At 39.6% G+C, this 16510-nt stretch overlaps 1 protein-coding gene across 3 annotated transcripts in view; it reads left to right on the forward strand.

The window, feature by feature from the left end:
- Positions 1 to 14436, forward strand: part of B4GALT4 (beta-1,4-galactosyltransferase 4) — a 38038-nt gene extending 23602 nt beyond the window's left edge. For 2 of the 3 annotated variants that reach the window (XM_070749922.1, XM_070749921.1), the window contains exons 4-7: positions 1401 to 1588; positions 7266 to 7388; positions 12832 to 12936; positions 13918 to 14436. In XM_070749922.1, the coding sequence (XP_070606023.1) occupies positions 1401 to 1588; positions 7266 to 7388; positions 12832 to 12936; positions 13918 to 14065 (564 nt within the window). In that variant the 3' untranslated portion in view covers positions 14066 to 14436. Of the gene's footprint in view, positions 1 to 1400; positions 1589 to 7265; positions 7389 to 7970; positions 8166 to 12831; positions 12937 to 13917 lie in introns of those variants that run through there. The other variant, XM_070749923.1, reaches the window with a different exon arrangement.
- Positions 14437 to 16510: the final 2074 nt, after the last annotated feature.

Raw genomic sequence — 16510 nt, forward strand, 5'->3', positions numbered from 1 at the left:
TTTATTCATTTATGTATTTATGACCAATGTTTTGCTGTTGGGGGACTCTTATCTCTTACTACTAAAGAGCTGTTAGTTCAATTTCAAAAATACTAAGTAAAATTCAGAGTTAAAACATCTGATTTCTCACCACCATATGTGGCTTGCTAAAAGCAAACCCTTTCTTGCCATACAGCTTCTCCCTGCCTTTTCCGGTTACAGTTTCAGAGGCTCGGGTTTGTAAGTGGAAAATGGTTCTTGAGAAGAGGCAAAAAAATCTTGGACACCCGGTTCTTATGTAGAAAAGTTTGTAAGTAGAGGCATTCTTAGGTAGAGATACCACTGTAATAGATTGCAATCCAAGAGACATGGTACAAAAGGAAAAAAAAGGAGCAAAGAGGAAAATAAAAAAACCGGATTCAATTCTTTTCTCATGTCAAGAGAGCCAGGCATAAAATGGCTGGCCTCAAATTTTACTGATCTTAGCCCAGTTGATTAATCCTGGGAACCTGAATCCCAGGTCCCCAGATTTTTCACCAGATATTTCACCAGAAGAGCCCTTCACTCCTCCACTCGAAACAGAATATCCTACGAAAATAGACTAACAATCCTGGGCCTAGAAAGCCTAGAACTACGGCGCCTAAAACAAAATTTGAGTATTGCCCACAAGATCATATGCTGCAATGTCCTACCGGTCAATGACTACTTCAGCTTCAACTGCAACAACACAAGAGCATGCAACAGATTCAAACTTAATACGAACCGCTCCAAACTTGACTGTAAAAAATATGATTTCAACAATCGAGTTATCGAAGCTTGGAACTCATTACCGGACTCAATTGTGACAACCCCTAACCCCCAACATTTCTCCCTTAGACTCTCCACGATTGACCTCTCCAGGTTCCTAAGAGGCCAGTAAGGGGCGTACATAAGTGCACTGATGTGCCTTTCGTCCCCTGTCCAATTGTCTTTCCTTTCTCTCACTTATAATATATATTTTCTTTCTTTCATATATCCTCTCCTCTAAGTTTACTTTTACCCTTATATATATTACTACATGTCTATTTTTCTTCCTATGTATTTGTGTATTGGACAAATGAATAAATAAAATAAAATAAATAAAATAGATTATAGGAGGGCTGCCAATTCCAACAGGGAGTTCTAAAAATATGGAATTAGAGAAATATATGGTTATATTGAGAAATTGCTGGCATAGGAGAAGTTCTCAGGCTGAGAGCTTTCTGTATTTATGAAATGCCTTGACTACTTTACTGTTTAATCTTTTCTATCTCATATCTAGCACATACCTCTACATACTTTTTAGAACCTTAGGCTTATTTGACCTGGGTCTGCTTGCCCCTTGGATTTTGGTTGTGGGTAAACATGGATAGAATAAGCCAATATTTATTTATTGCTTGTAGGCTGGCAATGCCAAATTTAACAGAGCAAAACTTCTAAATGTGGGATACCTGGAGGCACTGAAAGAAGAGAACTGGGATTGTTTTATTTTCCATGATGTGGACTTAGTGCCAGAGAACGACTTCAACATTTATGTATGTGGCAGTCAGCCAAAGCACCTGGTAGTGGGGAGAAATAGCACAGGCTACAGGTAAGAAATAACGTGTTATCAGATGTGTTTTTGTGTAATTGAGTATATCTGTGAGTTAACATTTTGACCCTGGTTTGCTTGACTTTAAAGTAACAAATCTTGCTGCAGGCTAAGTTTAGATAAAGTCACTTGTTCTTTGAATTATTAGTATGTTCAAGTTGAATCAATGCCATAAATGTTTAGATATCCCAAACTGTATATTGTTTTAATGGATTGCAAGAATAACCTTGAGTGACGGGAGGAAGAATTGCAACCTAAATAATGCTTTAACAAGAGATATCGGAACCCCAAAGTTTTGGGATTTGGGAATGGCGGTGAAGAAAGTTTGTGTAAAATATGAAAGTGGGGAAGGGGAAATAGTTTTCAGATTTCTAAAATTATATTACCATAATCTTATTATAGAGGTAATATTATGGATAGTGTTTTTTATTTTGTTTTTCTAGTCTGGACTACTTTGAAGGTCTGACAATTTGACAGAATTCTTATGTTTTTAATTGAAGACTAGTTAATAAAAATATAAGTAATTAATAAGAATTCCATAATGCAAAAGGTTTTTACAAAAAAATTCAAGTAGCGAAAAATAAATAATAAAACTCTTTGCATTTGCCCTACATAAAAAGCCTTATTGATAAGTAGATGTCTTAAGATAATGCCTGGAATCTGCCCAAATGGGCAAAATTTTGGTTCTTTTCAGTTTTTGGACTTTATCTGTAATCTTCTCTTGATGGCACTTGAAGAAGCCTTCATGACTCATATCTCATTTGTTAGCTTGTGCAAGATTTTCTATTGGTCACCTATTATTATTTTAACTGTTATATTTAAGTGACCAATAAGCTCTTTCATTTTTTTTTACTTTCAATCAAATAAGTACAGTACATTCATTTTTAGTACAGTGTTCCCTCGATTTTCGCGGGTTCGAACTTCGCGAATAGCCTATACCACGGTTTTTCAAAAAATATTAATTAAAAAATACTTCGCGGGTTTTTTTCTATACCACAGTTTTTCCCACCCAATGACATCATATGTCATCGCCAAACTAATACATTTTGCAAATAAATAACAAAAAAAATAATTATTGTTATTAAATAATTATGTTTATAAATATCAGGATCACTAATTGTCTTATTCAATGGTGAGTACCAGTAATAATGGTGAGTAAATAGTAGTAAATTAAGGGCATGGGAAATGGTAATTTAGGGGATTAAAGTGTTAAGGGAAGGTTTGTGATACTGTCCATAGTCAAAAATGGTGTATTTACTTCCGCATCTCTACTTCGCGGAAATTCGACTTTCGCGGGTGGTCTCGGAACGCATCCCCCGCGAAAATCGAGGGAACACTGTAATAATGATATTTGAAGATAATGGAGATGTTGAAGATTTTAAATGGAAGACTATAATTTTCTCATGAAAAACTCCTTCTGTAAACAACTTCTCCAGCATTTAGATACATGCATAGTAATCTAACCAAGGTAAAATTCCCTCCAAGCCGCCCCTCCCTTTTCTTTCTTCAAAAGACACCCTTTCAATGCCTGCAAACACGCTGTTCTCCTAGTTATTTAAATGCAGTCATTTCCCCCTCCAAGCCGCCCCTCCCTTTTCTTTCTTCAAAAAAGGGAAAAAAAAGAAATCCCAGCAGCAGCGGCTTGGGTTCGTAAGGTGAAAATAGTTCGGAAGAAGAGGCGTTCGTAAGATGAGGTACCACTGTAATGGTTTTCTCAGTAGTCTTCTCTATCACTAAACTTCAAAAGCATCAATGCTTTTTCTATCCTACTTCTTAAAAATCCAATTTTCACTTTCACCCAGTGTTACAGGGAAAATAATTTCTCGCACTGTTCTCAGCTCTGTTAAACATACATACGTTAGAACATCTGAATGTGTTTTCTAAGACCTTCATGGCTGCTCTTGTCAAGTGCTAGATACTGGTATCTTTACTGACTACTTGTTCCTTAACTGTGGATTGTTGATCCTAAAAGGCAAAAGCTGTTATATTTATCAGTAACGTCTTTTCATTGTCAGTTACAACACTGATTATTATCTGATCTTTGTAGTTGTAGTCCCATTTTTTTCATTGTGGTCTTTGACTTTTATTAGCAGAGCTTTCAAATCCTTGCTTTTTTTTAGCTCCCAGAGTAATATCATCACGATAACACACTTTGTTGATGTGTCTTCCTCTAATTTTAAAAACATGTATTTTCTTTCAAATTCCTTTCATATATTTGTTTAGATTGAATACCGTAATTAAGTGGAGAGTATACAGTCATCTCCCACTCTTTTTCACCATGTTATCTCCAGAATGTGATTTCCTAACCTCTGTATAGGCATCAACATTTTAACATTATTCCGTTTGATTTTTTCAAATAGCTCAATATGAATTTTCCAAAAGTACAGTAATTCCTCGTTTTTCGTGGGGGATGCGTTCCAAGATCACCCTTGAAAAACAAATTTCCGTGAAGTAGAGAATTTTTTTTTAATGTATTTAACGAGTATTTGTACTTTTAAAACCCACCCTTTGCATTAAACATTCTATAATGTTTCTCAGCTGGAACTACCCTGTGATATCCTGCCAGTTTCTTTAATAGACTACAGTAGTACTGTAGAAGAATTTTATGAATTTTTAATGGATTTAAAATTTTCAATGGATTTAATGGATTTGAGCCCCCTTTGAAAACCCGTGAAATAGCAAATCCGCAAAAGATGAACCGCAAAGTAGCGAGGGATTAGTGTAATAGAATTTTGGATGAGTGTAATCCTGTATTCCGGAAGGGGGAAAAATATTAATTCTGGATTTTACAATTAGATAGTAAGTATTAACCAATTTCTAGAAGGTGACAGAAATTGGACAGACCTACTTTCTTTCTCCTAGTTTTATTTGGTAGAATTTACAGCATCTGTTTATTCCTGGGATTCAGAGAAGTTTGAACTACAGTGCCAATGTAATTCAGATGGCAACTTTTTTAGTAAAAGAGGGGAAAGTGCTTGGTCATACGTGTTTCCTATCTTCTGATCAGTTGCTGCCACCTACTGCTCTTTCCTGGTGTTTTGTTTTAAAATAATATACATTACAGCAGTGATTTTCAACCTTTTTTGAGCCGCGGCACATTTTTTACATTTACGAAACCCTGGGGCACATTGAGCCGGGGGGGAGGGCTAAAAAAAGTTTAGACAAAAAAATTCTCTCTCTCTCTTCCTCCCCTTCCCTCTATTTCTTTCTCCCTTCCTCTTTCTCTCCCTTCCTTCCTTTCTCTCTCTCTCCATCCCTCTTTCTTTCTCTTCCTTCCTTCCTTTCTTTTTAGTTCTCTTTCTCTCTCCCTCCCTACCTCCCTCTATGTCTTTCTCTCTCTATCCTTCCCTCCCTGTCTCTCTCTCTCTCTCTTGCTTTCTTTCTCTCTCCTGCTCTCTCTCTCTCTCTCTCTCTTTATTTCTCTTGTTTTCTCTCTCTCTCTCTTGCTTTCTTTCTCTCTCTCTTGCTTTCTTTCCCTCTGAGCTTTGTGGCACACATGACCATGTCGCGTGGCACACTAGTGTGCCGCGGCACATTGGTTGAAAAACACTGCATTACAGGCAAGGCAATGTTGGCCCAGTTTTCTTTTCTGTTGCTAAAGTATAATCAGCTTTGTTATTTTGAAGAATCGGGGATATGGTGAAATGTGGAACTGAGCAAGACTTACTTAAATGTCTACAATTAGATACAGAGAAGGTAAATTCTTATTTTGACCCACCACATGCTTTTTAATTTTGTTGGCCGAAGTTAATATGATTTTTTTTTAAAAAAAAAACCCTACAAAATTATTTTTAAAAACAAGCATTGGCAACTATATTGGCCAGAATAGAATGATAGACAGATCTTACAACCCCTGTCTTGTAGTTTGACATTCACTACTCTGTTTTACCTTGTACATTAAGGCTCTAAGAAATACATGGATACTTCTGAATTCAGGTATGAAGAAGAGTTAGAAAGCTCCTAGTTGCTTTCTGAAATAGGTTCATCTGCTGTTCCATGGAACAAATTATGCTGCTTACTCATCCACCTGTTTATTTGTCACTGCTCTAAGCAAGTTGGTTGTAATTGTAATTTTTGAATGTTTTGGGTTAAATAACAATTTGATGAGCGGCATATCTGAAGTTGGATGGCTGTGCTCATAAAATGGTTTTATCATGATTACTACCCTTCATAACCACCTGTGTACTAAAAAATGAGTAGTTGTCAACTTTGCAGCATTTCCACTCCTTGGTCATAAAGTTATGGATATGATAGGGGTTTCAAGGATCATCTCCCCTGTCCTCTAACGTGCAGCAGAATTCTTTTGAGATGGTTGCTTAGCTTAACGTGGTAGGCTCATGCGTGCACCCACAACTCCATTGGTGCGAGGGGAGGGTGCGCCCTCCATTTGCGCAAGTGGACTTTTTCACACTTGGGCTCATAGGCGAATCTCCACTTGGGTCAACAGTGGGCACTTACACATGAAGCTCCCTTTGCATGAACTAAGGGTGCTTAAGTGAAGGGGGCTTGTGCTCATGAATGGAGCTTTGTATGTGAGCACAAGGGCCCATCAGTCATACAAGTGGAGTTTCACTTGCACAAGCATGCATGTTTAAATGCCCATCACTTGTGCGGCCTGGTTGGAGACCCCTGCTTTAGAGGAATGTTTTGTTTTGGGAAACGAGCACTTGCTATAATTAGAACCAGCCCCACATTACCAAAAAATGGATTAAGTAACTTGTTAACTATGTGATGACTTTAAAAGAAAGTCCAATCAGTATTAACTCCTTTGCTTTTCATTTTGCTCTACTTGCTACTGAAGTAGGGAAAGATGCATAATGCTTATACAGTGGTACCTCTACCTAAGAACACCTCTACTTACGAACTTTTCTAGATAAGAACCGGGTGTTCAAGATTTTTTTGCTTCTTCTCAAGAACCATTTTCCACTTACAAACCCGAGCCTCTGAAACTGTAACTGGAAAAGGCAGGGAGAAGCCTCCGTGGGGGCCTCTCTAGGAATCATCTGGGAAGAAACAGGGCCTCCACCCTCCCTGTGGTTTCCCTAATCGCACACAGTATTTCCTTTTACATTGTTTTCTATGGGAAAAAATTACTTCTTCTTACAAACTTTTCTACTTAAGAATTCGTTGGTCACAGAACGAATTAAGTTCGTAAGTAGAGGTACCTACTTGATTTACATGATTCTCCATTGGAGAATTATTCTAAGTCAAGGGGTGCAATATTCTAAGTCAAGGGGTACAATATTAACTTGTTTTTCAGGGTAGAGGGAGTCAGAAGTGAATCAGTCGATTCAAATAGACAAACACTTTCTTGATCCTGTGATTTAATGAGTGTGAATCTCGTGCCATATGGAATTAATCAAGGGGCTTCAAAAGGCCCGTTCCCCAGATTTCCCCAAAAGGGAGCTAGGTTAGATGCAGGTGCTTAGTATGTGAGTTTAATCCACCAGTTCAAAATAAATGAGTTCATTATGACCCCAAAGGTAATGAAGAGTCTTGTCATCATTGTCAAAATCAACGTGCAGTGCTGGTTGATATAATAAAAGCTCAAAATCTTTAGCATACCTTTCTTGGCAAAACTTAGGAAAATGTATTGCTGCAAACTTTCTGTTTCTGATAAATATGTAAATGCCATTTTTTAAAAATAACTTTCATGCCCCTGCATATGTGTTCATAGGTTGCGTTACCAAGGATACTTTGGCGGCGTAACTGCTCTGACAAGGGAGCAATTTCTGAAGGTGAATGGATTTTCAAACAACTACTGGGGCTGGGGAGGAGAGGACGATGACCTTCGAATCAGGTACATTTCACTCAAATGCAAAATGGGTGGCCCGGATTGTGGGTGATGGGAATCTTTCCTGTGGTATGACTCACACTTGGTTAAGGCAAATTATCTTGAGAGTCTGCAAACCGAGATCAGAGTTGGCATGTGTTGTGGTTAGCTCTGGCCCAGCTCCTGCCCCAAGGACTGTGGATGTGGGGGAGATATCCACATGCTGCATGCCTGTTTTGCCCCCGGTGGAATCTGATGATGAAGGCTCCTCTGACCAAGAAGACATGAGTGACAGGGAGGAGGAGAGTGTGGCAGACAGCTCAGAAGGAGATCAATTATCTAGCTCCTCCTTGGATTCAGAACAAGAGTTAATGATACAGCCACGCATGCTGAGAGCGATGCATAGGCAACAACAACTGAGAGATTATTATCAAAGAAAATGAGGCCACCTGTGGTTGGGTGGGGCTGCGGTAATTAGTGAGGCTGCTATAAAGAGCAGCCTGTGGGTTTGGCCATTGTGGAGGATTATCTGATCGTTGTGTTTCATGACTGCTTTACTGACTTTGGCTTTTTGTGTGCTGATTTTTCCCTGCTTTGAAACTAAACCAGAGCAAAGTGTGTTTCACTTTGTGAAAGAAGAAGGACTGTGAATTGCCTCACAGCTGCAAGTTAAGTATCACAGGACTGATAAGGGACTTGTATAAATTACCAGTTTGTTTGGAGACGAGTGCTCTTTGCTATACCAAAAGAGGGCTTGGTTTAAGTGAATTTTCATTATAAAGAACATTGTTTTGAATTTTCAAACGTGTGTGTGTCTGAAATTTGTACCTGTGAATTTTTGGGAGGATTCTACCAGAGAGCCCGACAGAACAGCATGCAGGAAGCGTAATCAGAAATATGAAAGTGTGTCTTGACTTTTTTTGAAAACTGGAAGTCCACTCCAATAACTAGAATTGGCTGAGAAGATTTTCTCAAGACTGCTTGGAATAACTGCAACCAACCTTCTTGCTATTTGTTTTTTTTAAATTACCCCTCTGTATTTGGATTATTTCAGGTTTCCTCTTCCATGAAGCAGCATGAAAGTAATGCTGCCCTCTTAGTGCAAGGTGGGAATGATTCAGCAACTGATAAACAATAATCAAACCATTCAAAATGGTGCCAACACATGGAAACCTATGATGCAGCTGTAGGCTGATGCCTTAGGCTTGTTCCAATACCTGTCTGCACATTACCATAATTGCCATTTGCAGAGGAATACAACTGCAATGTATCTGCTTTTAAGGTTCAACAATACTATTAAGAGACGAATCTTCAAACCAACTTTTTTGTTTAATACTGCTTTGAAAGTTGTCTCTGAGTTTTTGTGCATGTGCTTCTGATGGGCATGGACAACAGGAGAAAGTCTTCAGATCAGTTGTGCAAGGCTTCTGAACTGGCTGAGCTCTGGTGGTCCAACCAGAAAGATCTCATAGACCTAGATCAGGGGTCGGCCACATCAACACTCAAAGAGCTATTTGGATCCGTTTCTCATAGAAAACACCGGGAGCCACAAAACCCTTTCTGTGCCTGACTATTTCCTGAGCGGCCACAGAACTAACGCGTAATTGAATTCAACATATTGTTTTCTTCTGAAAGTTTTTATATCTTGGATTGATCCATGGGTGACTTACTGGGGGTTGAAAAGCTCAATAAATTGTGTGCCAGTGAGTATTACACATTGGTGGTTGTGACGCATATTTTGAGCAACAGGGAGACGCTGCAGAGGAATGAAAGAGCCACATGCGGCTCCAGAGCTGTGGAATATAGAAAAAACCCAGATGAAAAACCCCAAAGGAATATTGAGTAGAGTTCCAGTAAAATGAATAATTCTATAAAATCCTTCTTAGGGTCGCATCAGAAACATCTGAAGTGTTTTTCTGTTTTTGTTGGCTCTGCCTGTCAGCAAATGTAGCATTTAGAATTGGTTTTGTCTTTCTTCCTAAAGGTCAATATATCTGAGTTTTGCAGGAAGATAAATACTTAGCATCCAGAGGAACATAGTGCAGTCTTTTTTTTTTAAAGAGAGAATGCTAAAAAGGGCTATGCTAGAATCAAGAATACTTTGCTGTGGTGTTTTTCATTCTATAAATTACGATACCAGTCTTTCCTAATCTGGTGCCTTGCAGTGTTTTGAAATGCTATCTTCCAAAATTGTCTCAACGCATCTATATAATAGTTGTCTGGCAAACACTGGTCTAGATTAAGGGCACTTCCATCACCCTTCCTTAGTCAATCCATTTCCAGTTAATTTACAAATCATCAGTATTGCTGAAATTAAGGCAAAGTCTGGGCCATTGAATCCTCCTGTTCAGTGTAGCAGTTGAGTTTGAAACATCCTCCACAGAGAATTATCCAATCTGTTTGACAGTGTTGGTGACAATAAGCAAACCATCTCCCTATGGAGATGATTCTGTTGTCAAACATCTGGTCTCTGTTATTATTTTTTTCTCTTTACAATCAGTGGCGGTCTTTCTCCTTCCTGCATTCTGTCTCTTGTAGCCAGGGATAGTTAAAGACAAGACCATGATGTTCAGGTAGTCCTTAATTCAAGACCAGAATTGGGACCAATATTTTCGTTGCTAAGCTGTGCTGTCTGGAGAATTCTGGGAGTTGAAGTCCGTAAGTCTTAAAGTTGCCAAATTTGAAATCCTCTGTGTAAAGCAAATCGCAAACATATATAATTCTGCTTCCTCCCTCCTCCTGTTTTCCCCATTATAGCCCCAAATCACCAAGCCACTTCTCACGCCTCAAGTGGGATTCCAACTATAAACCATCTCCTAATTTCTAGGCCAGCCCATTAACCACTATACCAAACTGATCACTGTAATTAAAGAGTTACAAGGGAAGAACTATAAAACAACAGCTACAGTCCTCAACTTTTGTAGATGTCACATAATGAATCCTATGGTTAATGATATCAAAAGCTCCTGTGAAGCCTACTTAGGGTCACAAAGGCTGCTCCCTTTCCCCATTCAGGTCATTCACAACAGCAACCAATGCAGTAATATATGATGTGTCGAGACGGTGCAGAAGTTGGGGGAATAATTATCGGCTCTTCGCACTTTCAGTAGAAGGCCTGATGACTATGGGAACTTGGGAAGAGTGATTTTCTTTTTTTTAATAAGTTTATTTTATTGAAGTTGCAAAACAATACAATACTATATACAATAACTAAATTAAGCGGCTATAAAAAAACAACCCCTAAACAAACACTCAAAATAGAAGGAAAAAAACCCCTTAATAAACAGTTTAAAAAGAGAGGAATATCTATTTCTCTCATGGCTACCATACATTTAACATGTATGGGGTGGTTTTCATGAGGGAGCAGTTGCAGCTAAAAAGCATTCTTTCAAGAGGTTCAAGGTCATCCTTTGTCCATCACCTGGGTGGAAGCAGAAGGAATTGCCACACTGGCACTGAGTGAGTGGGCAACGTGACAGGTTTGGGGTGGGGGACAAGGCATGTGAGCTTTCAACTGAGTGGGAAACTTTGGGACAGTCAGATTTGGGTTTCCCCATGAAGGTGCAAGAATGGATCCGGCAATAAATTGGAATTTTGAGGAATACTTTGATTTGGGCTCTGATTTAAGTTCAGATGCTATCTGGAACCCTGACATGACGATCTATTCATCTGTTTATTTCAAGGACCTCTGCAACTGAGGCCCCAACTAGACTTTTCACCATCCCTTCTGGTCATAGTGTCATTCAACATAGGCTTTTGCTGATGATTGGTTCAATTCCTTGTTTGTTGTTTCCCCATTGCTTTAGGCAGGTAAAGATGGTTGGCAGGTAAATCACATCTAGTATGGCAACAAGTCTCAGTCACTTGTGATAAGCTAAGGAAACATAAAGCCTGCCCCGATTTCAGGACTTATTGGTCATGTTAGATAAAATGTGCCGGAACAATTTCAATGATTATTTATATGTGAGATCTAGCTTGCTTTTCCTCTAGGACTGAAGGTGGCATACATAGCATTCCTGCCTTCATTTCTTACAAAAGTTTTGCAGAGTGAAATTGGCTGAGAGGTAGTAAAAAGACTTGGCTATCATGGTTAAAATTGGACTTGAACCTGAGTTTCCTATGTTTTAGCCCAGTACCTATTCCATCACACCACAACTTAATATGAATTATTCTGCTCACTATTGGCAGCATTACATATATTACACATGGTTGCTACCTCTAGGGAAAAATGGTTACAAAGGCAAATTTAAAAGGCAGAAAAGTAATATGTATGAACAATTTTCCCTGCTCTGTTTTCCATTCTTTGCAGGCCTGTTCTTTCATTTTGTTAAGAATAAAAGCTCATCTGGAATCCTGAAAAACAGAAAATCAGCTGCAGAGTGAAGTACAGGAACAAATTAATAGGCAGTTTTCTCTATTTCACATCCCACTCAAGCTATTTCACTTTAGAAGCAGCAGCATTTGGAGAATAAGAATAGGAAAGGCAGTTCTCAAATACTGTAGATCAAAAACTCATCTAGTTCAGAAATTTATTTCCAAGTTGACCAGTAAGTATATACTGTAGTTATGTTATCCTTATATATCCCAGTGATTGGTACAAAGAACCTGATTAGTAGTTGTCCTAACCACTGTCAGAAATTATCCTCTATCACTTCAATATTAAAACTCTGCTCTAACTGCCATCCCTAGCAATGTATTTCAGATTACAAATTCTACCGTCACAAATTTCCCATAGTTCAGCTTCCTTGAACATTGACTGGAGTGCACAGAGGGAGAAAACTTTGATCTTATCTACCTCTTCATCAACATGAATTTGTTGTATATAATTCAGCTGTGCAAATTTGGTATTTGACTCAGAAGAGGTACTTTGGAGTACAAATCTACAACTCATTACAGCAGTTATATATTTCCAAGATCGCTTGGCTGCCATGAACACTTCCCCAAAACAGCATGATTCTGGAAAAAAGGCATATTATTTTAATGAATTACAGCTAGATGCAGGGCTTTTATTCCTGTGTATTCTGATACACCTCTTTCAAATTAAACGTGTAATTGCAGCTTGTACTAAGATTGTACTTCCCTAAAGCAAAATTGTTATTTTCATCCATTAACCCAGAAAAGTGCCATAGGATTTTTTTTCTGCCTTCAACATAGGATTTTTGGAGAGGAAGTGGGGTTCATGAAAATTGTGCTATTTCCACTTTTCAGTGGCAGTTTATGTAGCGCTCATTTTGTGCTTGCTGCATTCTCATTCATATTGCATTATAGTTAGATTTAAGGGAAGTAAAATGTGCAATTTGAGGTTCTCATTTCAGGACCGGAATGTTGACTTCATGCTCATGGTAGCTTCCCTAGTCATTATCAGGAAGCAAAATGGCCAGGTAGCTCTCCATCATATTCTGTAATCAACCATAATGCTTGTACTTCACAGCTTGTCATTACTCACAAATTGTCACATTTTTGTTTTCAGGGTTGGAATACAGAAAATGAAAATAATCCGCCCTTCCCCCAGTATAGCCAAGTACACTATGATCTTTCATACCAGAGACCAAGGCAATGAGGCAAATGGCCAGAGGTGAGTAAAGAAAACTCTGTGTCTATCAAGCAATGAAGGGTATAATTTATTTATTTATTTATTATTTGGATTTGTATGCCGCCCCTCTCCGAAGACTCGGGGCAGCTCACAACAAGTGAAACAAATCATCATAATCCAATTAATTAAAATATTTAAAGATTTAAAACCCCATATACTAACAGACACACACACAAGCATACCATGTATAAATTAAACGTGCCCAGGGGAGATGTTTAATTTCCCCAATGCCTGACGGCAAAGGTGGGTCTTAAGGAGTTTACGGAAGGCAGGAAGAGTAGGGGCAGTTCTAATCTCCGGGGGGAGTTGGTTCCAGAGAGCCGGTGCCGCCACAGAGAAGGCTCTTCCCCTGGGACCCGCCAACCGACATTGTTTAGTTGACGGGACCCGGAGAAGGCCCACTCTGTGGGACCTAATCGGTCGCTGGGATTCGTGCGGCAGGAGGCGGTCTCGGAGATATTCTGGTCCGATGCCATGAAGGGCTTTAAAGGTCATAACCAACACTTTGAATTGTGACCGGAAACTGATCGGCAACCAATGCAGACTGCGGAGTGATGGTGAAACATGGGCATACCTAGGTAAGCCCATGACTGCTCTCGCAGCTGCATTCTGCACGATCTGAAGTTTCCGAACACTTTTCAAAGGTAGCCCCATGTAGAGAGCATTACAGTAGTCGAACCTCGAGGTGATGAGGGCATGAGTGACTGTGAGCAATGAGTCCCGGTCCAGATAGGGCCGCAACTGGTGCACCAGGCATAATTGATGATGGGGAAAAATTAGACTGTGGATTGTATTCCTGATAGATGCAATATGTTTGGGAGACATTTCATATATACGAGAATGGATGGATTGAAAACTAAATTGCTTATTATACAGCCTCTTGAGGTGCATTTTAACATGACTTTAACATGTGACCTGTTTTTTCTCTTTCTGTCCTACCTCCCCAAATTAAAATCTCTTCAGAATGAATCTATTGCGCCGGGTGTCTCGAGTATGGAAGAGTGATGGGCTAAATTCATGTTCCTATAAACTGCTTTCAAAAGAATACAATCTTTTATATACAAATATTACAGTGGATTTTGGAAGGCAAACTAAGGCAAAGTTTTCATAACCATTTCTTATGGCTAATAAATTTTATTCAAATGGACCAAAAAAGTAATGACTTGAACTACAGCAATGAAGTTGATGGATATTCAACAAGTTCTTTACACACAGAATGTTTTTTAAAATTGATAGATTTGTTAATTACTTCCATCTTTGGATAAAAGTAATCCTTTGTAAAGAATTCATTTTTTTTAAATGAAGAGATATGCAAACAATTCAACCGTTAATTTTTCAATGAAGCAAGACTTTTTTTCAATCAAACTTTTTAAAATGTTTTTTTTTTGTTCAATTGAAGTACTGCTCATCATATTCTAAACAGGTGGTACATAATTTCTTTTTCTTAAACAAGGAAAAAATAAAAATTTGAATAAAGTTTAACATCTGTTGATCTTCAGTTTTCATAATTATCCAAATATCTGTTTAATAATGTGTGAGAATTTATAAAAGAAATTGATTATTCTCTGCTTTTGATTTTTCAAAGGATAATAGCCAAACCAGAAAAGTACTCAAGTAGATAAATTTATATTAAAATGATAGTATACATCTTTGTAAGATTAGATGTAGAATGGTCTTAAAATACAGTGATACTTCTTCAGGAAGAAGTGGAAATCTGGGAGATAATTAGTGTAACTAATGAATCTGTGATCTTAGAACAGTGGTTCTCAACCTTTATAATGCTGTGACCCTGCAATACAGTTCCCCATGTTGCGGTGACCCCAATCCCAAAAATAAATTTGGTGGCTACTTCAAAGCTGTAATTTTGCTACAATTATGATTCAAAATGTAAATATCTGATTTGCATTATCTATTCGCATTGCTACAAATCCAACATAATTTAAACATAGTGATTATGTTGAGAGAAAAAATTTAAAAAATTTACACCTCTCCTCCGTCCCTCCATTCATTTCATTCTTCGTTCCTTCCTTTTCCCTCCATTTCTCCTTTCTTCCCTCCTTCCTTCCCACTTCTCTCTTCCCTCTCCCTTTTTTCCTTCTCTAATTTGTTTTTTCCTCTTCTTCGTTCTTTCCCTCCATCATTTTCTCATTTTTCTTTTTCTCTCACATTCCCTCCCCCTCACTTTTTTTCTCTCTTGCTTTCTTTCTTTCTCCCCCTCTCTCTGTCTTTCTCTCTACTTTTCTTCTCTCTTCCTTCCTCTCTTTCTCTCCCCCTTTCTGTCTCTCTCTTGCTCTCTGTCTCTTTTTCTCTCTTCTTTCCTCTTTCTCTCTCTCCTTTTCTTCTCTCTCTTGCTCTCTTTCTCTCTCCTTTTTTTCTCTCTTCCTTCCTCTCTTCCTCGTTCCCCCCTCTCTCTTGCTCTCTGTCTCTCTTGCTTTCTCTTCCTTCCTCTTTCTCTCTCTTTTTATTCTCTTCCTTTCTCTCCTTTTCTTCTCTTCCTTCCTCTTTCTCTCTCTCTGTCTCTCTCTCTTGCTGTCTCTCCTTTTCTTCTCTCTTCCTTCCTTTTTCTCTCCCCCCACTCTCTCTCTCTTGCTCACTCTCCTTTTCTATTCTCTTCCTTTCTCTTTCTCTCTCCCTCTCTGTGTGTCTCTCTCTCTTGCTCTTGCTCTTTCATGCACCATGTGCCCGAGAGGGAGGCGGTGGCAGAGAGGCCAACGGCTCGTACGGAGGTGGTGAGGGGCGGTTGGGGAAAGCGCCTGCCGGGGCACACAAGCATCGGCTGAAGCACGGGGGGGGGGGGGGGGTTGTGGGGGGAGCGAGAGGCTGGCAGGATGCCGCACCGGGGGTCCGATACTTACAGCCCCGGAGGTACTGGTCCTGCAGCGCCTTCAGCACCTCCAGCCGTTCTTGCAGGGCTTCCAGGCTGAACACAGAGCCCAGCACCCGCCCCGCGGGGGGGCAAAGAAGCAAAAAAGCGGCACTCCTTCTCTCTCTTCCTCTCCGTAGCAGACCCTCCCCCACCCCGAGTCCTTGCCCAACGCCAAAAGTGCCCTAAAGCGCGCAAACCTCACCGGTGCAAAATCCCGGACCCGAAGAAGCAAAAAAGCGGCACCGGAGGGACTGCTGCTGTGCATCTGGAGGAGGAGGGGAGCAAAGGGGCAGGGAGGAAAGCGGGCCTGCAATTGGCCCCTTTCTTTCTCGCCTTTAGGGAGAGGAACTGTTGCTGCTCTGCCATAGGGCAGCAACAGTTCCTCTCCCTAAAGGTGGGAAAGAAAGGGCCAATTGCAGGCCCGCTTTCCTCGCCGCCCCAGCAGACCGCAGTGAATGGACGGGTATTGCGGGCCGTAGTTTGGGGACCACTGGGTTAAAACCATCAAAAACATAATTTTCTGATGGCATTAGGCAACCCCTGTGTTTTGGTCATTCGACCCCCGCCGGGGTCGCGACCCACAGGTTGAGAACCACTGTCTTAGAACTAAACATACAAATTATCCTATGGTTTAACACAGAAAGAGTGTTCAAGCTATTCAAAATCAAATTATTTTTATATTGTCAGGGT

Source organism: Erythrolamprus reginae, chromosome 4, assembly GCF_031021105.1.
Source record: "Erythrolamprus reginae isolate rEryReg1 chromosome 4, rEryReg1.hap1, whole genome shotgun sequence".
Taxonomy (NCBI): domain Eukaryota; kingdom Metazoa; phylum Chordata; class Lepidosauria; order Squamata; family Dipsadidae; genus Erythrolamprus; species Erythrolamprus reginae.